At 42.0% G+C, this 26,892-nt stretch overlaps 1 protein-coding gene across 2 annotated transcripts in view; it reads right to left on the reverse strand.

Moving 5' to 3' along the window:
- Positions 1-4,893: 4,893 nt before the first annotated feature.
- The window catches only part of PSMD14 (proteasome 26S subunit, non-ATPase 14), a 190,818-nt gene continuing 168,819 nt past the window's right edge, over positions 4,894-26,892 (reverse strand). For both annotated transcript variants that reach the window (XM_033946246.1, XM_033946247.1), the window contains exons 10-11: positions 10,919-10,981; positions 4,894-5,905 (exon numbers count right to left, since the gene is read on the reverse strand). In XM_033946246.1, coding sequence (XP_033802137.1) covers positions 5,807-5,905; positions 10,919-10,981 — 162 coding nt within the window. In that variant the 3' untranslated portion in view covers positions 4,894-5,806. The remainder of the gene's footprint in view (positions 5,906-10,918; positions 10,982-26,892) is intronic.

Raw genomic sequence — 26,892 nt, forward strand, 5'->3', positions numbered from 1 at the left:
TCCTGAGCCACATTTCTTTCTTAATGTTTGCTTTGTACAGTGACTCAGTGTGTGAATGGTGTAGTTTTCTACAGGTACAGACACCTACTGGTAGAGACGGTGGCGCCATATGATTAAACTGTACAAACTATCCTTTGAAAATGTGGTAATGGCTAGTCATCATGTGCTGCAAAACTGGAAACATTCTGGCAGTCAGTCATTGGGGAAGAGGCAGTGGGAGGGGGACTATGGGCTAGATTCACTAAGCCCACCGATCATGTCTGCGATCGTGTACTGACCCGATTCACTAACCTTGTGGCCGATCAATCTGATCCGCGCATGCAAATGTAGGAAGGCAGCAATTCACTAAACAATTTCAGGAACACCAAATGGGCTGGCCAATCCAAAAAGAAGCAACTGCTGAGGACCAGTCGCTCATGTCCTTGCCAACTGTCCTGCTCTTTGCTGCCCTGAAACCCTAGCTGCTCTCTGCCCTGCAGCCCTGAAATCCAGTAAAACCATCCCCCAAAGTAAAGCTGTCCTGCTCTCTGCATCTCCCAAAATCCCAACCATACTTCCCCCAAAAACTGTCCTAATCTCTGCCTCCCGGCTCACACTGCAGGGAAGGACTCTCCTGCTCTCTGCCGCCCTTCCCTACAGTGCGAGTCTGTGGTTTTAACCCACGGGTTTAAAGCGTGGCTGCACTACGGCATGTTCTGTTCCAGAGAACACGCCACAGTGTAGCCCCGCTTTAAACCCGTGGGTTAAAACCACGGGCTCACAAAAAAGTAAAAAGTTTCTAGCTCTTCCTTGCGCGGAGAACATGTGCAGACCACCTACAGGCAAAGATAGTCTGCGCATGCGTCGGGATGGCTCTTCAGTGATCCATGTGGTTGGTGTGGGGCATGCCTCCGATTGAGTCAATTTGCATGAAGACTCGTGAATCAGTCATCCGGCCATGGATCGGATCAGATCGTCCAAGGAGCAATAAGATTAGTGAATCTATCCCTATGTGCTGCAATGGTTGATATTCCCCCCCCCCCCCTCTGAAAAAAACATGTTTAAGTTGCGCATCTGTTCCATGTTCCATTTAAAAAAAAAAAAAAAAAAAAAGCAAAAGCCCTGACAGCAGTGACTGTTAGGGCTCTGCACATGTCTCAATCACTTATTTAGTGACTGAGTCAGTGGGTTTGCGTGTAAATCATTTGCATGCAAACTTAATAGTGAATCAATCGCTGTTGCAAAATCAGTGATTGAGTCACTATTGTTAGTGAAATATAGCCCTAAAACATTTCAGGAACTGGTTTTAGAGTGTGAAATTCCTCACTCTACTTCATTTACACCTTCAATTATATAGAGCTCCTTAGCCCTAATTGTCTAGAATCAATGGGCTAGATTCACTAACCTGTCCGATCGTGACTGATCCGTGTCCAATCCGGGCAGGTCCAATGGATTCTTGAAGCAACAATATTCAAATGGGGGTGATTGGAGGAATGCCCCCATGCGCCAACATGGATCACTAGTGTGTGATCCAGACGTATGCGCAGACCATCTGCTTTCCCTGTAGATGGTCTGCGCATTGTGACAGGCAGGACCCTGTCTCATTCAGAGACTCTGCTGCAAACCCTATTCCTGACAAACCAGTGTCTATTCCTAGGATCCGAAAGCAAACAGTAAGGTCTGGCAGGCAGGTAGCTCACATATCAGAGAGTCAGAGAATAGGACAGAGTGCAGCAAGAGCTCAGAATTTATTTAATCAATCCTATTATTCCTTATTCAAAACTACAGAAGTAAAAACTCCTTTTAAATCTGCAGCTTAAAGGGGGGGGTGTTGGGGAGGGAATGTAGACAGTATTATATGTGTTTGTTATATTATTGTATTTGATGCATCATTATTGTATTTAGCATTTGTGTCTTTTACTGTATTTGATGTTGCTTGCATCAATAAAAATTGTTTAAACCTAAACCTGCAGCTTTCTAAGCTAACACACACAGAGTTAAGGAAAGGGGTGGAGTCAACAAGACTGACGTATATCAAGCATGGCTAGAGCCCGGGAAGAATAAAGTTTCCACAGCTGAGAGCTGGAGGGAGGAGTGGCAGAAACAGGAAGAGCTACAGCAGCAAGATAAACGAGATCTGCCAAGAGCATGGAAAAGTGCTGTTTCCTCTCCAAAGCTAGTGCCTCGTTCAAGGTGGCCGTCTACAGCTACCAGGCAGAGCAGGAATCATTTTCCCAGAGCCCGCTTAGCTTTTGAGGGGAAGATTCTTGAGGAGAACTGTAAGCAAGCTGGCTGGGAGAAACGGGAGTTTGTGCAGAGTGGGGGAAGGGAACCACATGGCAGAGAAGTAACTCCTATGGAGTTAAATGAACAAGAGTTTGAGAGTAATATTGTAGATTATCCTATGGAGTTTGATTATGAACCAGAGGAAAGAATGTGTGCAGAAGACATGGAAGAATAAACTTTATTTAGTTATGAAGCCTTCCTGGTTAAAAGTAAAATAAGGATCCTGTAACTGAAAAGGATTGGAAACAGTGATTGTTTGAATGTGGGGACAGGTGTGTTGATTGAATGAGCTTTGGTGTAGTGGGGGAGAAAAGCCCAGCAGTGTTGCAATTGAAACCAGATTTAAAACCAGGGCTGTTGCAAGTACCAAAGTTTGTCACTGTCCAGATATATTGATTAATTGGGAACGCGGGAGGTGTACAGGGTCCATTTACCTGTATTCGGGTGGAGCTTGTTCCCACATCTACTGGCTCCAGCTAGAGAGAGTCAGGGCAGTAAGGTGAGAGAGATCTTTGGAGCTAGGCACAGGATTGAGTGCTTTAATTAGACTGTGGATCACAGTAGCAGTCTGTGAATTGAGTGCAGGCAGAAGCTCTGCCTAGAGTTGCTTGCAGGGCTGAGAGAAGCCAACGTGAGCCTATTTGCCAAGGCTGCTTGGACTGAGATAAGGCAGCAGCCCGGGGGCAAAAGACTGTGAAACCAATTGGCTGTTTGTTTTGGATTTGGAAAAGAATATTTGATTTGATTTGGAAAATAGAAATCCTGAACTGTGTGGCAATTTTACAGCGGGCTGTATATTGCAGAATGGACTGAGTTGAAAGCCCGGTTAATGGATTTTGCAGCCAATTGCTCTGTTTAGAGAATTGTCAAAGAAAAAAAAACTTTTTGTTTTTGAAAGTGCAAAGAAAATAAAAAAAGACTGTTTATTTGGTGAAACTTATGCACCTCACTGGCCACTCTGTGGACTAAATCCGAGTGTGCGTGGCCAGGGCTCAACCCCGCCACAAGCGTGCGTTCATCTTCGTTTGATGCGGGGGGGTTTTTGTTGTTGTTTTTTGGGGGTGCCCTGACTCGATCCCCGGCGGTAGAAGTGGCCTCTTTTTTTTTAAACCTCTCTCTCAACTTCTTTGCGAGCCAGTGGTTTTAACCCGCTTTAAACCCGCGGATTAAAACCATGGGCTCACTGTGTGGGGAATGGCAGGAGAGATTCGGGGGAGAGCAAGCAGGAGAGATTCAGGGCAGAGCAGGCAGGAGAGATTCGGGGCAGAGAGATAATTGTCGGGGCAGCAGAGAGAAGGGCATGCAGGGGGTAATGGAGCTGGAGAGTCGTAAAGGATGTTTGCGACTGGTCCCCAGCAGTCGCTTTTTGGGATGATCAACCAGCCCAGTCGGTTTGCAACATTTGTTTTATGAATCATGTCCCTACCTACTTTGCATGCCGTTACCCTCATTTGAATGCACAGATCGGAATCAGATCGGAAAATAGGTAAGTGAATCGAGCTGGAGTAAAATCGGGTCGCAAACCGATCGGTACACGATCGGTTTGCTTAGTGAATCTAGCCCAATGTTCATCTAACCTCATTACTTATAATACTGTCTCTCGTACACAAAATTATCTGATGACACCACTTTCATTGATGCACGGAAGGATTTTGGATCATTAGATAAATTTTGTTTCTAATGTCTGTTGTTTGTTTTAAAAAAAAATTAGAAAACTAAAGTTAGTTGGTTGCAAAACTAGAGGAATAATTCTTCCAGTTATTTTGTAGCAATTCCAGTTTCTTCTATTGGAAATGATTAAGGCATATAGGTCTTCGTAGCATTGCAGATTTATCTACCATTATTGGTTATAAGTTGAAAAAGTACTGTAATATCACATCATTTGTATATCCTCTTTTGCTCATATTCCTTATGTCTACTGGGTTATTTGGGGGTTGAAGTAAAAAGTGGAGTCAATGTTAAAATCAAATTTTCATGTTCTGCTGGTAGATTTTGCCACGGCCCGAGTTCTGGACAATCAAAGTAGTCAAAAGTATTTTGCTGGAAAAGATGATCTAAGCACCTAAAACCTTATATTCTCCACACTTAATAAAACTGGTGCAGAAATGAAATCTAAGGGGACTGTTTTGATTTCTTTTAAACTATATTCAAATTGTTGTTTGTGCACCCTTCTAAATAAAATGTTACAAAAACAAGGTCTTCAATTTATTTCCTAAAACAAAAGATATCTGCTTTGGGTTGAACTCTAGGAATGAGAACAAGAAAAATAAAGATTTTACAATTTTTTAAGTTTAATAATTTGCAATATTTTGTCCTTGATCTACATTAAAATACTGAATTGTGTTTTTCCTGAAATTTGGCAGACAGACATGGATTGGGTCTCCAACCCCATCTGCCAAAATTAATTAAAAGTAGACCTTTTCTGGCAAAACACCAATTGAAGCAAAATGGCAACGCAACACAAAAGTGCTGAAGAATTGTGCCAGAGTGTGAGCTATTGTTTTCTTTAAAATAATTACATTGATCTTTTACTTGTTAATAAGATTATATGTAAAAGATGATCTGTTTGTGTTTACATCCTTCTCAGAAAAAAAGTGTTGACAAAATGTTATACTTAGTACCAATGGCATAAACTTCCTAAGCAATAAACTACCGTAGATAGGTGTAAATATGTTTTTATTAGGTAACAACAATCAAAATATATATGCACTACTATACTTATTTTTTTTTTTCAAATATTAAAAGGGAACTTTTCCAATATGACATATTCTTTAACTGTTGAGGTTATCTGTAAAAAGCCTGTGGTAAAGGAACATAGGTAACTGCACAGCAGATGCTAAAAGGTGTTACAGTGCTGCGCCTAGATTGCAAAGTAAGCCAAATGTCTTCTGTTTAACCCAATGTCTCGCAAACTATCCGGAGCCACGGCACACTAAATAGGGGGCCAAGGCTGGAGGACATCCGGAAGTGTGCGGACATCGATGTGATGACATCACACGCATGCATGACATCATCACACCGATATCTACGCATGCCCAAAGGCCCTAAAGACAGGCCCTGAGCCACAAGTGGGAGGGAGGTATGTGTGTGTGCTCAACTGGAGAGGTGCAGAGAGGAGGAAAGGCGTCGGCTGACTGTCTAGCAGAGATGTCAAAGTCGGTCTTCGAGGGCCGCAATCCAGTTGGGTTTTCAGGATTTCCCCAATGAATAAGTATGAGATCTATTCGCATGCACTGCTTTCATTGTATGCTAATAGATCTCATGCATATTCATTGGGGAAATCATGAATACCCGACTGGATTGCAGCCCTTGAGGACCGACTTTGACACCTGTGGTCTATAGGATGTGCTTCTCTCCACAAGAGGCACATTCTGTAGGCAGTCAGCAGCCGACTCATGGTACACCTTCAATCTTGCCGCGGCACACAGTTTGCGATTCATAGGTTTAACCAAATAAACCAACAGTAGTCCTTGGTTTTAAGAGTTAGAGAAAACAAATGAATATACACAAAAAGTATGTTACAGCCATCCCATTCAGTTTGCTACTTAAAAACAACTGTATCCAACATAGCTGCTAAACACTGAACAATATTTGATGTCATAAGAACATCCACATGTTCTTCCAAATGACGTTTTGGGTCCTGCGAACAAAAACAGAATGATGTTACTTTTTTGAAATAGAAGTGAACAAATGTATTGCTGACTGTAAATATCAATGGAAAATATATTTATTTGAAATTTCAAATACGAGTTAAGCTTTTAGGCCTAAATTCTCTAAAAGGCACTGGTAGGCACCTATACTCAGAAAAAAAAATGCCATTGAAACAATGTTTTTAACTGAGTTTCAAGTTGCCTAAAAAGTTAGCGCCGGAATTGTGCCTCCGTAGGTACTTTAGGCTGTCTAATGCCACTGTGGGTTTGGCTAATGCCAGAAGTGGTGTTAGGCAGCCTAAAGCGCCTACGGAGGTGCAATTCACATTAAAGGCATGATTGGTGGCTGCTTTTAAGGCAGCTGCCAACAACAGCAATGGTTACAGAGTCCGGGCCTTAGGGACTAGATGTATTATTGACTCACAGGAATTACAAGTTATAAACTATGGCCTTCATTCATTCTAATTTTCAGTTCATTTGTATAGTATATATTTCACATAGAACATAGAAACATGACGGCAGATAAAGGCCAAATGGCACATCTAGTCTGCCCATCCACAGCAACCATTATCTCCTTCTCTCTCCATGAGATCCCACGTGCCCATCCCAGGCCCTCTTGAATTCAGATACAGTCTCTGTTTCCACCACCTCTTCCAGGAGATTGTTCCACACATCTACCACCCTTTCCATAAAAAAGTATTTCCTCAGATCACTACGGAGCCTATCACCTCTTAACTTCATCCTCTGCCCTCTCATTGCAGAGTTTCTTTCAAATGAAAGAGACTCGACTCATGTACATTTATATTACATAGAAACATAGAACATAGAAACATAGAAGATGACGGCAGAAAAGGGCTACAGCCCATCAAGTCTGCTCACTCTGCTTACCCACCCCCTGTCTATGCCCTAATGACCCAATTTCCTTATCTTGACCCTTGTAGGGATCCCACATGGGTATCCCATTTATTCTTAAAGTCTGGCACGCTGTCTGCCTCGATCACCTGCACTGGAAGCTTGTTCCAATGATCAACCACTCTCTCTGTGAAGAAATACTTTCTGGTGTCGCCATGAAATTTTACGCCCCTAAGTTTGAGTGGGTGCCCTCTTGTGGCCGAGGGTCCCTTGAGAAAGAAAATATCATCTTCCACTTCGACACATCCCGTGAGGTACTTAAATGTTTCGATCATGTCTCCCCTCTTCCTACGTTCCTCAAGAGTGTAGAGCTGCAATTTGTTCAGTCTCTCTTCGTACGAGAGACCCTTGAGCCCCGAGATCATCCTGGTGGCCGTCCGTTACGTAGGTATTTAAATGACTATCATATCGCCCCTCTCCCGTCTTTCCTCCAAAGTATACAGATTGAGATCTTTAAGTCTGTCCTCATACAACTTATCACAAAGACCACACACCATTTTAGTAGCCTTCCTCTGGAGCAACTCCACACTTTTTTTATCTTTTTGAAGGTGCGGCCTCCAGAATTGTACACAATATTCTAAATGAGGTCTCACCAAAGTCTTATACAGAGGCATCAATACCTCCTTTTCCCTACTGGCCATACCTCTCCCTATGCAATGTAACATCCTTCTAGCTTTCGCCGTCACCTTTTCAACCTGTTTGGCCACCTTAAGATCATCACATACAATCACACCCAAGTCCTGCTCTTCCGTCGTGCACATAAGTTCTTCACCCCCTAAACTGTACCGTTCCTTCTGGTTTTCGCAGCCCAAATTTCTTAGCATTAAATTTTAGCTGCCAAATTTCAGACCATTCAAGCTTTGTCAGGTCTTTCTTCATGTTATTCACACCATCCGGCGTGTCTACTCTATTGCAAATTTTGGTATCATCTGCAAAGAGGCAAATCTTACCCGACAACCCTTCAGCAATATCATTTATAAAAATGTTAAAAAGAACAGGCCCAAAAACAGAACCTTGAGGCACACCACTGGTAACATCTCTTTCCTCAGAGCGATCTCCACTCTCTCTGTCGCCTTCCACTCAACCATTTTCTGACTCAGCCCATCACTTTGGGACCCATCCCAAGGGCACTCAGTTTATTTATTAGATGTCTGTGTGGAACACTGTCAAAGGTTTTGCTAAAATCTAAATACACCACATCTAACGCACATCCTCTATCCAATTCTCTGGTTACCCAGTCAAAGAAATTGATCAGATTTGTCTGACAAGACCTACCTCTAGTGCAGGGGTAGGGAACTCCGGTCCTCGAGAGCCGTATTCCAGTCGGGTTTTCAGGATTTCCCCAATGAATATGCATTGAAAGCAGTGCATGCAAATAGATCTCATGCATATTCATTGGGGAAATCCTGAAAACCCGACTGGAATACAGCTCTTGAGGACCGGAGTTCCTCCAATCCTGTAATCCACAGGATTCTGGAAACTTGACCATTCTCTGTTTTAAAAGCATTTCCATTAATTTGCTTACCACAGAAGTCAGACTTACCGGCCTATAATTCCCTACTTCTTCCTTACTTCCACTTTTGTGGAGAGGGACCACATCTGCCATTCTCCAGTTCCACTCCCGACTCCAAAGACTCATTGAAAAGGTCAGTCAGCGGATGTTCCCAAACACTTAAATATTTGTTTCAGCTGCTATGCTCGGAGCTTAGACACCATTTTAACACAAATTACTTATAAATGATGATTGATTGAAGCTTAAAACAACTGCTCTGCTTAATATCTCTGTGTATCTTATGTGTAATATTTTACTGAAGGCAGGGAGATTTCTTCTTGAACTATACAAGAATGGATGTTCTGCAATTAAAATAATATAAAACCAGGACTATTAGGGATATCTTGCCAGAGCTTACAATTTGAATAGTGCATTCATAAGAACATAAAAATAGCCATACTGGGTCAGACCAATGGCCTTTCTAGCCTAGTATCCTTTTTCCACAGTGGCCAATCCAGGTCACAAAGTACCTGGCAAAACTTAAATAGTAGCAACATTTCATGCTACTGATCCATAGCTTTTCCCATGTCTGTCTCAACAGCATATTATGGACTTTTCCTCCAGGAACTTGTCCAAACCTTTTTTCAAACCAGCTACGTTAACTGCTTTTACCAAATCCTCTGGCAATGCATTCCAGAGCTTAACTAATCTCCGAGTAAAAAAAATATTTTCCCCTATTGGATTTAAAATTATTTCCCTGGTGCATCTCAATGTAGCACAAAACAGTGGCTGTCACTGATAATGAGGTGAGAAGAATGCCGCTGTATGCCTTCCTGGCCTAGGTAAGTATTATTGGTCGGAGTGGGAGTGGGGCGGGGGAGGGGGGACTAATAGCATGTAGGTTCTCCAGACCAAAAGAACAGAGAGCTCTGGGGGAAAAAGGGGTAGGGCATCTGGTGTCCACTGATCCAGAAGGTGGGGATTAGGGAGTATGTGTTCTTGTCAAGGTAATAAACAGAAATAAAATAAAATCCCTTTACTAAAGTGCATTAAGCACTTCCTATCACACAACTGCGTTAAGGCATTTTGTGGAAAAACATGCGTTAATGAATTTCTCAGAATTTCTCTCTCAGGGGGTGTGACAAGGCAGGGAATGGGCATGGAAACGTCATCCAGTTAGTGCATTATACTTACTGTGTGCCAACGGTTAATGCTTCCTCAATAGGAACTAAGTGCTCCTGCATTAACTGTGTGCAGGTATAGCACAATAATGGGAACATTAAGAAATGATTGGAATAAAACGATAGTACAAATGCCATGTTAGATTTGTGGTTAATGCGCAGTAAAATCCTGTATCAAGCCACATTAACTCAGCAATGAAGAATATTCTTAGGACAAATCTATTTCTGAAACAGATTTTCAGGATTATCAATGGATATGCAAGAAATAAAGTTGCATATACTGGCTTTCCAGTATATACAACTGCATCTCTCTGCATACTTGCTGTGGCTGTAGTGTCAACCAGGACAGGTCTAAGAAGCCTGCACAAATGCCTCATATCCAAGCAACAATCTGCTATCTAGTGGTTTCTGTCAGTGTTCATAAAATATTTACTTTGCAAAAGACAGATGTTGATATTAGAAAGAACTTATTTGGCTGGCTTGATACCATTCACATAAATGCTTTTCTATACCCCCCCTAAAAAAAACCAGGTTTGGGGGCTTAAACATAACTTTTGCTGTTTAAGTTGCTAAGCAACCAGTTATCCATAATGTATTTTTCTGTGATTTGGGGGTCACACAGGGGAGAGGCTGAAAACTAATTATCGCATGGGATATTCCGCTACTTGCCAAATAACTTAACATCCAAGTTAAACTACACAAATAGTGGATAGGATTTCTGAAAATCTATATAAAAGGTAAATGCATAAGTTGTCCATTTACATTTATGCAGTCTCTATGCCACTAAAAATTGGTTATTATGCCTATATTTCTTCAAATGTAAGAAGATCCAAGTGGGCTCAAATGACATGTGCAACAAAAGCCAAATACAAACCAATCACATTCACTGAATGATGTACTTTGTGACTTGTTCAGATGGCCAACTGAAAGGTAGTGCCTTAGTAATGCAAACTGAACTATAAAGCATGAGATGTACCACTCATGAGGTAACTTCAAAACACTACATGGTACAAAAAAGATAGTTTAATATTCGGTTCTCTATTGGTGCTCCACACAACCCTTTTTCATTTTAACCTATCTGGAGCAAAATCAGAAGAGTGGGAAGATAAAACTCAGATGATAAAGTCTCAAATCCTCAGCAGGTTGGCTGAGTATCTTGTCCCCATGTGCCAATGCAGCATGCTCCAGTGCACATTTAATTGCTGCTTATTCACTTGACCTGAAATGAACTAGATTTTGTCAAGCCTTTTTTGTGACAAGGATTTGAAGGACTTCAAAATTTCTGCTGGAACATTTTATGCAAACAAACAATTGACAGCATGACCCCACAGCAAAGTACATGTACCCCCTATTACTGGTCTGAAATTGAAAATATAAAGTACACATTTACTTCATCCACATAAAAAAAACCATCTTACCTGTTTACCAACGTTCTTTATTGCCAGCTGTTCTGGTGTCATTTTATCTTCTTCTTCGACAGCCTTAGAGAAAATGACATTTAATATCTATAATTACTTTTTCCAGACCAAAAGTATTTTGAAATGCAAGTTTTCCTTAAAAACTGATGACGATGTTAGAGTGATCAAATAGGCTGTCTAAACTGCTTGAAATTCAAAATTAACTCTTCTTTCCTCCATCTCTTCACCTCTATGGTTTGTCAGAGGAAAGCTACCAACTGGGAGCTGCTTTGGTACTCACTCTCCTTGTGGCGTTGCCTCCAATAATCCACAGAGGTGGTGCTGAAAAGGAGCTAGAGATGCCAGAGTTAGCTGCCAGCATTTTCTCAAGCAAAGCTAATACATTAACTGGAGCTCCGTTTGTAGTTTATCATCCTATTTTTTTACCAATGTAGATCAGGATAGGTCTTCATTTTTCATTCTCATTGCAGCCTTCTACTTACAGTAAAAATTAAAAAGAAAAATGAAATTGTCAGGTGTAGTAGGTATTGTCACTTTAAATATCATGTTCCTACTCATAAATACAGTATCCAGAGGGCAACATGACAACAGCTTGTCATGGATCCTCCCTCACATGGGGAAAAAGTGGCAGAACAAGGAAAATAAAAACATGCAAGTTCCAGTTTGGTTGAATTAACATCAGTGTTAGCTTACTGTAACTATTCTTTATTGGTCTTAATCCCAGGTGTAAAGTAACATATCCAGTAAACAACAATCAATTCTGAATAAGCATTTAAACTTATAAATTTAAATTAGAAAGAGGATTACTGTACAGGATTATAGTAATTTATTTTGCTTTGTGTTTAATTCACAACCATGCTAACCTTTTACAGAGTTAATATTTTGGATCTGCCATCTCATTTATTTTTACACTATGGAAAGTTAAGAACATGGCAGTGGGATCTCTCCAACTATTTTTCTATAGGCTATGCAACTAGATTTAGTATAGTAGGGCAAGAAAGAAATTATTACAGACTTCGTCATATCAAAAAATATAGTAGAACACCAAAATGTATGGTACAAACTCAAATTATAGTCCTTAATTTTCAGTTTCAGTTAACTGCCTGCACTGCATGTTGCAGGAGAGATATAATCTATCTTCAGAGAGAGAAACGCAGCTACTGAGGTAATCCTCACGGTGTTGGTGAGGAGTATAATTGGTGGATTCATTTCCAGTCAATGAGTGATACAGGAATTAGAGCCATATTTGCTAACCACAGGGTATGGGAGTGGGCAATTCTCAAACACTGAAATAAGGATAACGAACAACTGAATATCATGTAAATCCCAAATAATGAAATACAGACTTTACACAATATGTAATAACAACAAAGAGAAAGTGTAACTGATTTTGACTATCATCTGCCATTTCTTTACAAGCATTAAGCTCATAGCTGTAACTCTTCACCAGCTTCCAGATTTAAAAATTCTACATTCTTATGGCTAAACCATTTTTCAAAGTCAAAACAGATCTCTCATTAGATGATTTGCTACCGCAGTGAGTTATCAAGCTACCAGGATTAACGATTCTCTGGGTGCTTAAAAATGTTCCATACTAGTACAACTGATAAATTATCTATTGTCTGGGTTAGAAGTGTTTGAATGCCATTTTCACAACAGCTTTGTAATGAAATCCAAAATAATCAGGCATTATAGTTCTCACTATTACATCAAAGCAACAACTCCTACAAATGACAGATTTAAAACTGCCCTGATGATAAAAATTCTTACTATACAAGAGAGCCAAACTGCTACCACTGTTTTAATGAAAAGTACTGTAACTAGAGAACAAGAAATTCGAGTCAAATTAAGAGAATGTTTAGAAAACGCTTAGCAGGGAATGTTTATCTTTCAGTCGATGACACTAAAATCTGTAGCAGAACAGAGGGTGTAGAATTAAGAAGAAATACTATCATTTGAATACTTTTTATGATTCATTTATCTTTTTTGGTAAAATGCCATCTTGCTCATTCTGTTCTGACCTGAGGAAGAGTGCTAATAAGTTTTATGACTAACTTTTGGGAACTAAGTCCAATGGAAAAGATATCAGCTTACATAGTTTTATTTTTATTTAACCTTTATTTCTAAGGAAGAAATTTTGAGGAATGGTTGAGCACTTTTACAGTTAAGGTTCAATGCAAACAAGACTGGATAGTATAGCAGTCAACATTTCAAAACGACTGAGGGTCATAAAAAATAATGAAAAATCCCAGACATGGTAGAGGAGTTTGGTCAGTTTTGATGGTATTTAAGTACTCAGAAATCTATCCCCTGTATCAAATACGGTATATATCAGAGCCAAGATGGTCACGTGTTATGTCTATTTTATTTATCATTATGTGCCTATATATATCATTGAGTTGGGCAAAACAAAAATTTAACAAAGATTGTTTTTAAGACTTATGCTAAAACTTAAAAATGACTCAGAAGAATTTGTTTTAAATACAAATTAAAACATGTTTGCGTACCAAATGACAAGCATGTTTCAATTGTTTTTTGTTCTAAATCTAAAAACAGTATAATAGAGTAACTACTTCTATTGGGGGTCAATATTAATCCTATATGAAGGAAATTCTGGTCACCACATCTCAATAAAAGACACAGTGTAAGTGGAAAAGGCACAAAGTTGACTGAGATACCCATCAAGCAATATTCAGCTAATTTAAGCCTGACATTGAATATTGTCTCTGACTGCCGCAGCACTGTCCAGTTGGTGCCAGGGTGGTCTGGAGGTGAAGCTTGTGAGCAGAAAGAACTTAATTGGTTAGTGACAATATTTAGTTACTGTATTTGTGCATTAACATGTGATGTGGGTGGATGGGTGGAAGGGGGTTGACTGTATGCTATATTTGTGCATTTGTTTACTAATTTGGGGCCACTGTGAAGAACAAACATGAGTGGCTCATTTAGCTTTGTGCTGTGTTAGTGGATGTTTCTAAGTTAAAAATTCAATACAAATTTATTAAAATAAAAAAGTCCAAAACATATCACCAAAAAAAGTAGGCACAAAACTGTCTAGCATGATTTGTACAAAAATGGCCAGACATCCCTTCAGAACAGTCTAGTGGTCAGTACAGTTGACTTTAAATAACAGGACCCAGGTTGAAATCCCACCTTAATTTCTTTGAATGTTATTGTGAGCCTTCCAGAAACAGATAAAACCTACTGTACGTACTTAAAGGTATACCACTACAATAGCCATCATGTTTGCAGGTGTCTTATAAATTCAACAGTAGGTATTTCCATTTTCCAGGAGGGCTGACAAATATTTGTACAGAAATAAGAGTTAAAGTGGGTGTTACACCTTGGTCCTGTTGTTCAAAGTCCATTGCACTGACCAACAAGTTACTCCTTACACTTGCTTACTGCTTTATTAGGAATGGCCATAATTATAGTAATGAATAAGCTACACTTTTCCCAATCTTAATACACATGTGGATTTGGGGGGGGGGGATTTCTTGTTTTTCCATTAAGAATATAGAGATGATTGTCATAAGATATTATTTTCATGTGGTATATATTAGTTGTATATGAATTTGGGAGGGGCGTGGGGGTTAAATCTTCTTGGTGTATGATATTGAAAATTTTTCAAGTGATGTTGTATTATATTTGGTTGATATTTACTGTACACTTGATGTAAGTTTAAAAATGAATAAAGAAATTAAAAAAAAAAAAGGAATGGCCATAATACCTGAAGCTGTAATAAAGCCTGGTATCCACTATCACTTTCACTTATTAGGGGAGAAGGAAGGGGGTCAGTAACCACTAGGAGACACCTTTTTATATCCTGGATGTGACAAACAGGTCTAGATAAAAATGTTTTTTTTTGCCATGAACGTTTCTTCCCATTCCATTAATGCTGAAACACATTCTAATTTTGGGCCCTCCCTAGTCCCACTCATAACACACCTCCAGCATGCCTCCTTGTTATTTAGATGAACTGCAGTGTAAAAGCCCAAATTCTGCCTTTTGAAAATCGTGATTTGGGCATTTTCAGCATATGGACTTTTTGGCCATTTTGAGATGTCCATCTGTTTCAAAAATAAACGCCATAATAAAATAGAAGGAACACATGACCACCTTGGCTTGGCTATACAGTATATACAGATTTTTGTGATATTCTCATGTCAGGTTGCCATTCCATTTGATTGTGTAGACCCAGATAAAGTCTGGGGCAAGCTTTGTTACAAAAAAGTCAGAGCAGACTAGATACCTTCTGAATGTTTGCAGAAGGAAAAAACTGAGGAGCTACAGCACCTGAGGAAGGAGGTGGAGCTGAAAAAATGATTGCAAGGAATATGGTGCTCAGGGGTGGCTACCCAACTGTTCAGGGCCTCTACACCTGTTGCATTGAAATTTGCATTTTTGAGCAATTTTGCTTAAGTATAATTCTGGATATTCTCTTGGTAATTTTAACATTAAGGTAATTGATTTGTGCTGTATCATCTAAACATAAAAGTCACTGGAATTTAAAGATGCAGTATCTAGTTTGATGCTTATTTTTCAAATTTTATTCCTCTTAATTGCTGACATATCTGTGTGCTTTAGACCCATTTTTTCGATTGTCTTAAGGCAGGGGTGTCCAATGTCGGTCCTCGAGGGCCGCAATCCAGTCGGGTTTTCAGGATTTCCCCAATGAATATGCATTGAAAGCAGTGCATGCACATAGATCTCATGCATATTCATTGGGGAAATCCTGAAAACCCGACTGGATTGCGGCCCTCGAGGACCGACATTGGACACCCCTGTCTTAAGGCTATCTGAAAACATTTGGTTTTTCTACATCAGTTTTTAAAGCAGTTCAAGGGTTTTATGTGGCGAAGACAGGCAAAATGGTTTATTACACTGTAGATGTTTGGGAAGAAACATCAAAAGTCATCGAAAGCTGCTCTAACAATGAGCTTTCAAGTAGTAAACAAGTTCTTAGATAATTGTTGCCACTGCTTTGTCTGAGGGGAGAAATTCCTCAAATTCTGAGAATTGCTTTAATAAAGACTTGAAGCAAAGAAACATGTAAAATTGGTAGTCCAGAATTCTATTGAGGAGCATAGATTACTGGACAATGCATTTGCCGAGAGTCCAATGTTCTGGATACTCTTCCTGGAGGAGCAGAAGGGTAAGACTGTGGAGCTGCGTGAACACTTGAGGCAGATTCCATAACTAATGAATGGTGTTGAAGTTGAGTTCTGACAAATCCTGGACACATTTGAATTTTGTACATTATGCCTATCTTTCTAGAAGCTACCTGGACTGAAAGGGGAGTTTCCCAGTTTTTAAATAAAGTATCTTTCATTACTTTGTGTAAGAGTAATAATAATAATAATAATAACTTTATTCTTACCATTACCATGGAAATTCTATGCGGTTAACAGATGAAGAGACTGTACATTTACAGTGAAGTTACATTTTCAGCGATGCTACATTTACAGTGAAGTTATTTTTACAGCAAAGTTACATTTGCAATGAAGTTACATTAGCTGTGAGTTACATACAGCAGTGTTACATACGGCAATGTTACATACAGTGATGTTCGATATGGTAGAGCAGAGGCATTTAGTATGAGGAGTAACGAAGACGGGAAAGTTAGTTGGATTGAGTGATCCATTTTGCTAAGCCATTTAGTGGCTAACAGGATTGGGGAGTCGGAGAGACTGGAGGTGAGTCGAGGTCAGAGGAGGAGGCAGGGAAGAGGGGGGGGGGGGAGAAGTTAGAGGAATTTGTCAAAAAGGTAAGTTTTGATTGACTTTCTGAATATTTGATAGGTGGGGGAATTGGAGATGAGGGCTGTAAGGCATTTGTTCCATTTGCCCACTTGGAATGCTAGGGATCTATCGAGGAATTTCTTGTAGAGGCAGCCTTTCAGGGAAGGAAAGGAAAGGAAAACAGGTAAGTGTTTCGTGTACGAGAGGGGCCTGCAATTTCAAGATGCTCAGATAGGTAGATTGGTGAAGAGCCTGCTAGGGTTTTGAAGCAGAGGCAGGCAAATTTAAAGATGATCATTGCCTCCACCGGCAGCCAGTGGAGTTTAGTGTAATAGGGGCTAACGTGGTCATATTTTTTGAGGTCGAAGATGAGGCGGACGGCAGCGTTTTGGACTATTCTTAAACGTTTGATGGTGTTTTTATAGGATCCCAGATATATGATGTTACAATAGTCCAGTATACTTAAGATTAGTGATTGGACCAGAAGACGAAAGGAAAGGTGGTCGAAGTGGCGTTTAATGGTGCGAAGTTTCCAGAGGGAGCAGAAGCATTTTTTGACCTGGGCACTGGTATGATCTTCGAAGGTCAAGCATCTGTCTAGGAGGACTCCAAGGATTTTTATGGTGGGGTTGATTGGGTAGTCTAGGCCGTTCAATTTCAGGGAAAAATAACTTTATAATAACTTTATTTTTTCTATACCGCCATAATCTTGCGACTTCTAGGCGGTTGTGTTTGTTAGTTTATGGGTAGGACTTGCCAGAAAAATTTTGTTTTTTTCGGTGTTCAATTTTAATTTGAATTGTGAGGTCCATAGTTCTAGCTTGGTGAGGGCAGAAGAGGTGAGTTGTTCTGTCTGCTGTGTGAATGAAGTTAGGGGAATGATAATGGTGATGTCGTCTGCGTATATGAGTGATTTTAGGTTTAAGTCAGCTAGTGTCCGTGCCAGAGGGGCCAAGTAAATGTTGAAAAGGGAGGGGGATAGGGGGGAGCCTTGTGGGACTAAACAGGGATTGCGCCAGTAATGGGAGAAGGTTCCGTTGCTGTGGACCTGGTAAGTACGGTTAGTTAGGAAGCTTGAGAACCAGTTTAGTACTTGGCCGGTGATGCCGATGGAGTCAAGGCAGCTGAGCAGAATATCGTGGTCGACCAGGTCGAAGGTGCTGCTCAGGTCGAATTGGAGGACTAGGGCGCTTTTGCCCAGTGAGAACAGGTTGAGAAGGTAATTGGTCAGGGCAGCTAAGACAGTTTCTGTGCTGTGGTTTGTGCGGAAGCCGGATTGGGAGTCATGAAGGATGTTGAACTTTTCTAGGTAATTCATGAGGTCATGGTTAATTAGGCCTTCCATGAGTTTTTGGAAGAGTGGTATGTTGGCGATGGGTCTGTAGTTGGCGGTGGAGGAGATGGGTTCCTTGTTGTTTTTAAGGATAGGAGATATGAGAATGTGGCCAAGTTCAGTCAGGAAGTGACCAGTGGATAGGCATAGTGAGACCCAATTGAAGAGTTTGGCTTTGAATGGGGGGGGGATTTCATGATGGTGGGTGGGCAATTGTCTAATAGGCAGTTGGAGTTAGGAGAAAGGCAATGAGCTTGTGAGTGAGGCTGGACATGTTGGCCTTTTCCGTGCGCCTTAGCCGCGCGCTGAACGGCGGCGCGCCGTTATCGCTGCTGCTCAAATCTTTCTCCCGCTGGCTTGGGGGAGGGGCAAAACGGCACTCGCGTGCCTCGTTGGAGCAGGCTCCCGACAAAATGGAGCTCGGGCCACTGCTGCTCAAATCTTTCTCCCGCTGGCTCGGGGGAGGGGCAATACGGCACTTGCGTGCCTCGTTGGAGCAGGCTCCCGACAAAATGGAGCTCGGGCCACTGCTGCTCAAATCTTTCTCCCGCTGGCTCGGGGAGGGGCAAAACGGCACTCGCGTGCCTAGTTGGAGCAGGCTCCCGACAAAATGGAGCTCGGGCCGCTGCTGCTCAAATCTTTCTCCCGCTGGCTCGGGGGAGTGGCAAAACGGCACTCACGTGCCTCGTTGGAGCAGGCTCCCGACAAAATGGAGCTCAGGCGGCTGATGCTCAAATTTTTCTCCCGCTGGCTCGGGGAAGGGGCAATACGGCACTCGCGTTCCTCGTTGGAGCAGGCTCCCGACAAAATGGAGCTCTGGCCGCTGCTGCTCAAATCTTTCTCCCACTGGCTCGGGGGAGGGGCAAAACGGCACTCGCGTTCCTCGTTGGAGCAGGCTCCCGACAAAATGGAGCTCAGGCGGCTGATGCTCAAATTTTTCTCCCGCTGGCTCGGGGGAGGGGCAATACGGCACTCGCGTTCCTCGTTGGAGCAGGCTCCCGACAAAATGGAGCTCTGGCCTCTGCTGCTCAAATCTTTCTCCCACTGGCTCGGGGGAGGGGCAAAACGGCACTCGCGTTCCTCGTTGGAGCAGGCTCCCGACAAAATGGAGCTCGGGCCGCTGTTGCTCAAATCTTTCTCCTGCTGGCTCGGGAGAGGGGCAAAATGGAGCTCGGGCCGCTGCTGCTCAAATCTTTCTCTCGCTGGCTCGGGGGAGGGGCAAAACGGCACTTGCGTGCCTCGTTGGAGCAGGCTCCCGATAAAATGGAGCTCGGGCCGCTGCTGCTCAAATCTTTCTCCCGCTGGCTCGGGGGAGGGGCAAAACGGCACTAGCATGCCTCGTTGGAGCAGGCTCCCGACAAAAGAGTACCTTAATGCATTCATTTGGTGGTGCTTCAAAATCAAGGAGTTCAAAAAGTTCAGAATGAGGTTCCTTCTCTGTTTCCATTTTGATGGGCAAAGTCTGTTCTACTGCCTTAAAAAAAATAGGAAAAGATATAATTTCTGGTGGAGATGTGTGTCATTGAGGAGGGAAGGATAGGAAGGTTTCTTTTGCTGAGTATTCTGGCAACTCCTTATCTGAATAGTTGGAGATATCCGAGTCATACTTCTCAAAGTACTTCCTATTAGGTGAATCAGGGAGTGTGCTTCAAGAAGAATGTCGACTGCTCATCAAGGTAAGTTGAGATGAGGCAAGAGATAAGTCCTCCACTGATGACGATGCATGCGTCGAGTGGGTCTGTGCTGACTCTGATCCTTGATGTCAAGCAGGAGCGCATGACCTTGTCTTCGAATGACGCTTCGATGCATCCTTGGGCTGGGCTAAAGCCGGCATGGAAGCTGTTAATGCCTGTAAAGACTGTGTCTGCAGTAGAGCTGCCTGATTCAAACTGATTCATCGATTCACTTCAGTTGAAATCGATTCAAATCGATTTGATCTGTGAAAAAAAACCAGCCTCACTGATTCAGTGCAGGCCCAGCGTTGTCATGGTCCAGGAACTTTTCATCAGTGGCAGCCTTCACAACATGCTGATCTTGCCAGCGTCGGGCCTTCCAGTCTCTGTGGGTTCTGCCTTTGCGGAAACAGGAAGTCAGCTGGACCCAGCAGAGAGAAAGGTCTGATGCCGGTAAGAGCAGCGTGTTGTGAAGGCTGGTTGCCAACAGTATGTGTGTGTGGTGGTGGGTGACAAAGAAAGAGAGCAAGTAGGGAGGGGAGGGAAATAAGGAGAGCTATCAAATCTTGGGGGGGGGAGGGCATGGATGGAAGCTGAAGAATCTCAGGGGATGGAGGAAAAAAGATGTCTTACTACAGGGCAATATCAAAATAACAAAACAATATACTTCCAGTGAATGTGAAAAATCCCAATGTGGGGTGTCAGATATGACCAATAAAAGCAAGACGCTTCAACGGTCTGTCAATTCTTCATTCATCCCCAATAGTTATGACATCGTGATATATTTATAAAAAACTTTTCTTTATGCTTTTTATACGTTTTTCAGTGCATCTATCTTAGAAATAAGTTAAATATTAAGAACTTATCTTCGTTCCATTGTGGGTGATAATTATAGTTATCTTATGTTCCAGCGTTCAAATCAACGCTCCCCTCTGCCAACGCGTTTCGCTGATCTTTATCAAGGCTGGGGGCACTGCATAGTTATAAATTCCTCAACTAGGAATTTATAACTATGCAGTGCCCCCAGCCTTGATAAAGATCAGCGAAACGCGTTGGCAGAGGGGAGCGTTGATTTGAACGCTGGAACATAAGATAACTATAATTATCACCCACAATGGAACGAAGATAAGTTCTTAATATTTAACTTATTTCTAAGATAGATGCACTGAAAAACGTATAAAGAGCATAAAAAGCAAAAAGAAAAGTTTTTTAAAAATATATAAATATATCACGATGTCATAACTATTGGGGATGAATGAAGAATTGACAGACCGTTGAAGCGTCTTGCTTTTATTGGTCATATCTGACACCCCACATCGGGATTTTTCACATTCACTGGAAGTATATTGTTTTGTTATTTTGATATTGATTTTGATTTTTGCTTATATTTAACTTTTACTACAGGGCAGGCAGGGAAGGAGAAAGCCTGGAGAAAAGAGAGGTTAGATAAGCAGTAGGAAAGTGTGGGAGAGGCTGAAGTCAAGGAGGGAGGAAAAGAGAGAAGCTAGGACAGGGGATCTGGAAGAGCAGAGAGAGAGAGAGAGAAAAGAAATAAGGACAGAAGAGTGGTAAAGATTCTAAATCCACAAATGGAGAGAAAAAGAGAGAGAAATGCTTGCCCTAGGATGGCGATGAGTGGGGTAGGAGGAGAAAGGGAACGGGGGGGGGGAAGCTAGACAGAAAGAGAGGCAGGGCCAAAGAGGGAGGGATTGGGACACAGTAGATGGAAGGAGCAGAGAGAGAGGGGGAGGGGAGAGAGAGGACAGACGCTGGATGGAAAGAAGAGAATGAAGAGGATGATTAAAGTAGACATGACAAAAGGTAGAATTTTTTTTTTTGTTGTTGCTTTATTGTAGCTGTATTATTAAATGCTTTTAAATAGAAAATGACAAAAACACTGTGGAAAGGATGATGTTCAAGATGCAGGCTTTTATTTAAAAATACAATCCAATAATCCACATGAAGAAATGTCTAAGATCCAGAGCATTAGGGACTATGGACCCAAAATGGTCTATGTTTCTACAAACCTGTCTTCTTCAGGGGGTCCCTAAAGGTCCTGATACATAAACTCATGGCTCAGAGGCTAAAACAATCATAGGCGAAACTCTGCACGGATGAGAAGTCCGCTCTCCAGGTACATCAGACAGACTGTGAGCCCGCCAGGACAGATAGGGAAAAATGTTTGAGTTATACAAACTTAAGGTTTAGTTTAGTTTCCTGACTGTAAAACGCTTAATACACCTTGTCTAAGTAACATAACATAACATAACTTTATTTTTTGTATACCGCCATACCCAGAAGAATTCTAGGCGGTTCACATTAATTAAAACAGAGTTACAAGTGATTTACATCAATTGAGCGGGGTTATATAAAAGTGGTATATAAAAACCCTATTCCCTTATTCCATCATCACCTTCATGTGCTATGCATTCAAGTTAAATGGACCAGTTAGGGATACTATTAGTTTTTACTCAATTTAAACAGTTATGAGTCAATCTTATTTTTTTTATCTGGGCCCACATTACTGGAAACGCCTTCTGCCAGAGCTATGGGGGACCTTGGCCTATGGGTATATTGAATCTACCAAAAAGAATGCTTATGAGACCTATTTTTATATTATTATAATTGTCTGGGGTTCTATGAACGGTGGCTGAATTTCTTGCCAAGTGATCTCACTTCTCTGATTTTAATCTATTCCTCATTTTGCAAAATACTGTAATTTATTTTCTCTTATTGTTAAGATTTTTTAAAACTGTATATTGCTTTGTTATGCTCAATAGGAGGAGGAGTATACTAAGCAATAAAACTAAAGAAAACTAATCTAATCAGGGATTTTATGGGTCATGCTATACCTACATAGGTTCAAGGCAACTTACAAAATGGAAAGGGTGAACTGAAAGGGGCGGTAAAAGGAATCTTAGGAATCCATTTCAGCATGGGAATATATTAGAGAATGACATAGGGAAAAAATCTGTCCCCGTCACTGCCTGCCCCGGCCCACCATCCCCTGCACCGCCTCGTCACCGCCATCCCTTTCACCGCCCCATCACCGCCACTGCCATCCCATTCATCACCCCGTCACCGTCCCCTCAGCATCCATATAAGCCTTAGTACTGTAATATTTAGCTTATTCCTTTCTTATAAATCAAAGTTCCTGCTGCTGAAAGAGATGTTCAGCTGGCAGGGCTTTGTTTATAAATTTTTATCAACACAATTAATATACTACTTTATCCTAAAGCAAAAAATAAATAAATAAATAGAATTTTTTTTTCTACTTTTGTTGTCTGGTTTCTGCTTTCCACATTTTCTCATTCAATTCCTTCCATCCACTGTGTGTCTTCTCTCTGCGTCTTCCATTTGCTGTTACTGTGCCTCTCCCTTCACCCCCCCCCCTTCAACTGGCCTAGCATCCATCTTCTTCCCTCCGCTCCCCCATAGTCTGGCATCTGTCTTCTTCCCTTCCAGCATCTTCTCCCCACTCTGTTTTCCACATTTCCCTTCAGGGTCTGTTCCTCTCCACCCTCCTTCAATGTCTGTTCTATTCCTTTCCACCACCACCCTTCCCTCCTCTCCTTTACCATCTGTTCCTTTCTACCACCCTTCAGCTCCTCTCGCGTGGCCTATCTACCTTCCTCCCTCTTATTTTCGTGGCACGTTACAATGTAATTTGTGCAAGCCACTGGAGCCTGCGAGCTCGGTCCCTGTCCCATCCCCACAAACCATCTCGCTTCTGTGCTCCTATTTTCCCCATTTCTAATATCTCCCCTATGTATCTGCCATTGCCCTCCCCCTGTGTCCATATACCGTCCCCTTTATGTCTCTGTCCCTATGCCCCATGCACATAATTTCCCCTCTTTCTGTTACCTTCCTGTGTCCAGATTTCCCCTATCTTCCTCTTCCTTACCAGTGTGTCTCTTCTTTTCAACCCCATCTAGCTTCTTTCCCTCTTTCTTCCCCCCCCCCTGCTTCCAGCATCTGGCTCACCTGCCTGTCCTCCCCTTTCTTTCCTGCTGTGGGTTTTTCTTTCCGTCTTCATCCCCTTGGCCCAGAATCCTTTTCCCTTTCACTCCCATTTTGAATAACTTTATGCCAGGGATCTCAAAGTCCCTCTTTGAGGGCCGCAATCCAGTCGGGTTTTCAGGAGTTCCTCAATGAATATGCATTGAAGTAGTGCATGCACATAGATTTCATGCATATTCATTGGGGATATCCTGAAAACCCGACTGGATTGCAGCCCTCAAGGAGGGACTTTGAAACCCCTGCTCTAAGCTGTCTTAATGCCCCAAATCTTTTAGCAACTACGGATGAGTAGTTCTGCAGTAATTGCAGCTGCACTGTGTTCATGTCCAAAAAATCAGAATAATAATAAAAGTGCCAGCACATACCTACACATGAACTAGAATGCTGTTCTGTGTGTAAATATTAGCCTCACAAAATTTTTTTCACACATAAAATTTTTGTGAAGCTAATTTTTATGCACAGAACAACATTGTGCTTCAAGTGCAGATGTGTGCTAGGACTTTTGTTTTCTTCGTACATATACACAGAGCTATTACCTCCCATTCTGCTTTTTAAAATTGCAAGCACTTCCTGTGATCACAGTGAAACATAAAGAAAAAATGTGAGCCGGGAACACGCGCGATCGCGCGGCCCCGCAGCCCCCAACCGCCCGCCTGATCGATGGTAGCGTTTAGCCAGCTCCCTCCCTTCACCTCACCTTAGTTTGTAGGTTTTCTTTTTCGACGACCTGCACGCTTTTCCAAAGAGCCGCGCACGCGCGGCTGCTCAGTGTTCAATCTTCTGCTCTGCTGCAACTTCCCGTTTCCGGTTGCGTCAGAACAGAAAATTGAACACTGAGCAGCCCCGCGTGCGCGGCTCTTTGTTAGCGTGCGGGTCGCTGAAAAAGAAAGCCTGCAAACTAAGGTGAGGTGAAGGGAGGAAGCTGGCTAAGATTGATCGGTCGGGCAGGGGCTGTGGGGACCGCACGATCCTTGATGCCTCACTGCGGAGACAAGACCATTCACCGCTCCACGGGGCGGTGAATGGCCTTGTCCCCGTCCCCGCAGCGACTGCTATTTTTCTTTCCCCGTTTCGGCGGGTTACCCGCGGCAAAACGCGGCTAGCCGCGGGTAACCACCACCGTGTCATTCTCTAGAATATATTACAGCATAGCATTATTACACACCTGGACAAGAGAAACATGTTGAAGTTTTCAAAAATTATTCAAGTTCTGTCGCAGTTAGGTAGGCCATAGGACTATTAAAATTTACATCTGTTTAAATTTTTCTTCAAGATAAACCTAATTTGGATATATTACCTGTAACTAATGCAGAGGTTGAGATAGAATGAAAATGAATAATCATTTGCCTGACTCTAGAGTGTATTAGTATGCTTTTTGTTTTTATTTCTTTCTTTGTCTTGTTAGAGACTTCTACAGGATAGCTAGCCTTCATATAATGTGGACTTGATAAAATTATTTTTTCTTAGTTTGATTTATTTTCTTTACATCTATTTACAGTGCTCTCCCCAGGGTTTTTAGTTGGGCGCACCGCCCGGCTAATTTATATGACCGCCCGGCGAATCCTTCTGCTGCCACCGATGCGACTTCCCGGGCTGACTATCCGCCGAAAAGTTTGTTTGATGCCTGCCTTTTTTTTTTTTTGCCAGCATCCTTTTACTTGCTTTGGGCCTTCCTCATTGCCGGGTCCTGACTACTTTCTATTTCCGCGAAGGCAGGACCTGGCAGCGAGGAAGGCCCGAAGCAAGTAAAAGCAGTAAGTTGTAAGCTTCCCTTCGGTGCTCTAAAGGTATCCAGCATCTTTTACCTTCCTTTGCTCCCCCACATTTTCTTCCCCTCCCTCTGCCACTGTTTTACCTAAGCTGGAGCTGCTTTAAATAAAAATGCATGCAGGCCAAGAGCAGCACGGTGACTACCCTTTGAGCACTATGGGCCTGATTCTATAAATGGGGCCTAGGTTAGGGGCTGCTAGGTGCCCTAATCGTGGATGCCTAGCAATGCCTAACCTAAATCCGCATGCAACTTAATTTTCTTAATTGGCTAATTTGCACATTAATTGACAACGCCATTAAAAATCAATTAAAATTTATTTTAATTGATAATTACAGTTATGCATGGATATCCATGTGGCACCTAAGTGCAGGTGCCCTCCGATGCCTAACGATGCCTACCTGAAAATTAAGTGTGGCATGGGATGGAGAATAGGCGTGATAAACTTAGGTGTTGCTAGGTGTGCGATATGGGTGCTGGTAACTTAGGAAAGTTAAAATCAGGCCAAATATACTGGTGCCTAATGATATCTAAGGATACCAATCGCTGCCTGGCAGGCCTGGAACTTCCTCTCCGACATTAGAATTGATGTCAGAGGTGAAGTCTTGTGAGTCCGGCGCTTGTACATGCCTGGCCTTGCTCAGGGAAGCAGCAAGGAGAAATCGGCATGGTGGCTTAAGGGGTAGGGAAAGAATCAGGGAAGTGGAGAAATTGGCGCGATGGCTTGGGGGGCAGGGGGAGAGAGAAAGAAAGACAGGCAGGGAGAGAGAGAGAGAGAGAAAGAAAGGCAGAAATAGAGGCGGTAGGCGAAGAGAGAAACAGGCAGTCAGGGGGAGAGAGAAAGAATAAGAGACAGAAAGAAAAGGGAAGTGGCAGAAAGAAAGAAATATTGGATTTACAGTCAGAAGAAGGAAGTGCAACCAGAGACTAATGAAATCACCAGACAAAAAGGTAGGAAAAATTATTTTATTTTCAATTTAGTTATCAAAATGTGTCCGTTTTTAGAATTTATATCTGCTGTCTATATTTTGCACTATGGCCCCTTTTTACTAAACCACAATAGCGGTTTTTAGCACAGGGAGCCTATGAGCATCGAGAACAACGCAGGGCATTCAGCGCATCTCCCTGTGCTAAAAAACGCTATTGTGGTTTAGTAAAAAGGGATGGGGGTATATTTGTCTATTTTTGTATAGTTGTTCCTGAGGAGACATTGCATAAAGTCATCTGCATTGACCTCTTTGAAAACCCGCGGAATATAAATGATAATTAACATTTTCTCTGTGTACAGTGTGCTTTGTGTTTTTTAAAATTTTATTGTTGGTAAATCATTTTGACTTGGTCATTTTAAAAGTAGCTCGCAAATCCAAAAAGTGTGGGCACTCCTGCTGTAGAGCCATTCTTGTATGACTGGATGAGCTATATTTATCTTTTTTTTTTTA

The sequence above is a fragment of the Geotrypetes seraphini genome, chromosome 5 (assembly GCF_902459505.1).
Source record: "Geotrypetes seraphini chromosome 5, aGeoSer1.1, whole genome shotgun sequence".
In the NCBI taxonomy this organism is placed as follows: Eukaryota; Metazoa; Chordata; class Amphibia; order Gymnophiona; family Dermophiidae; genus Geotrypetes; species Geotrypetes seraphini.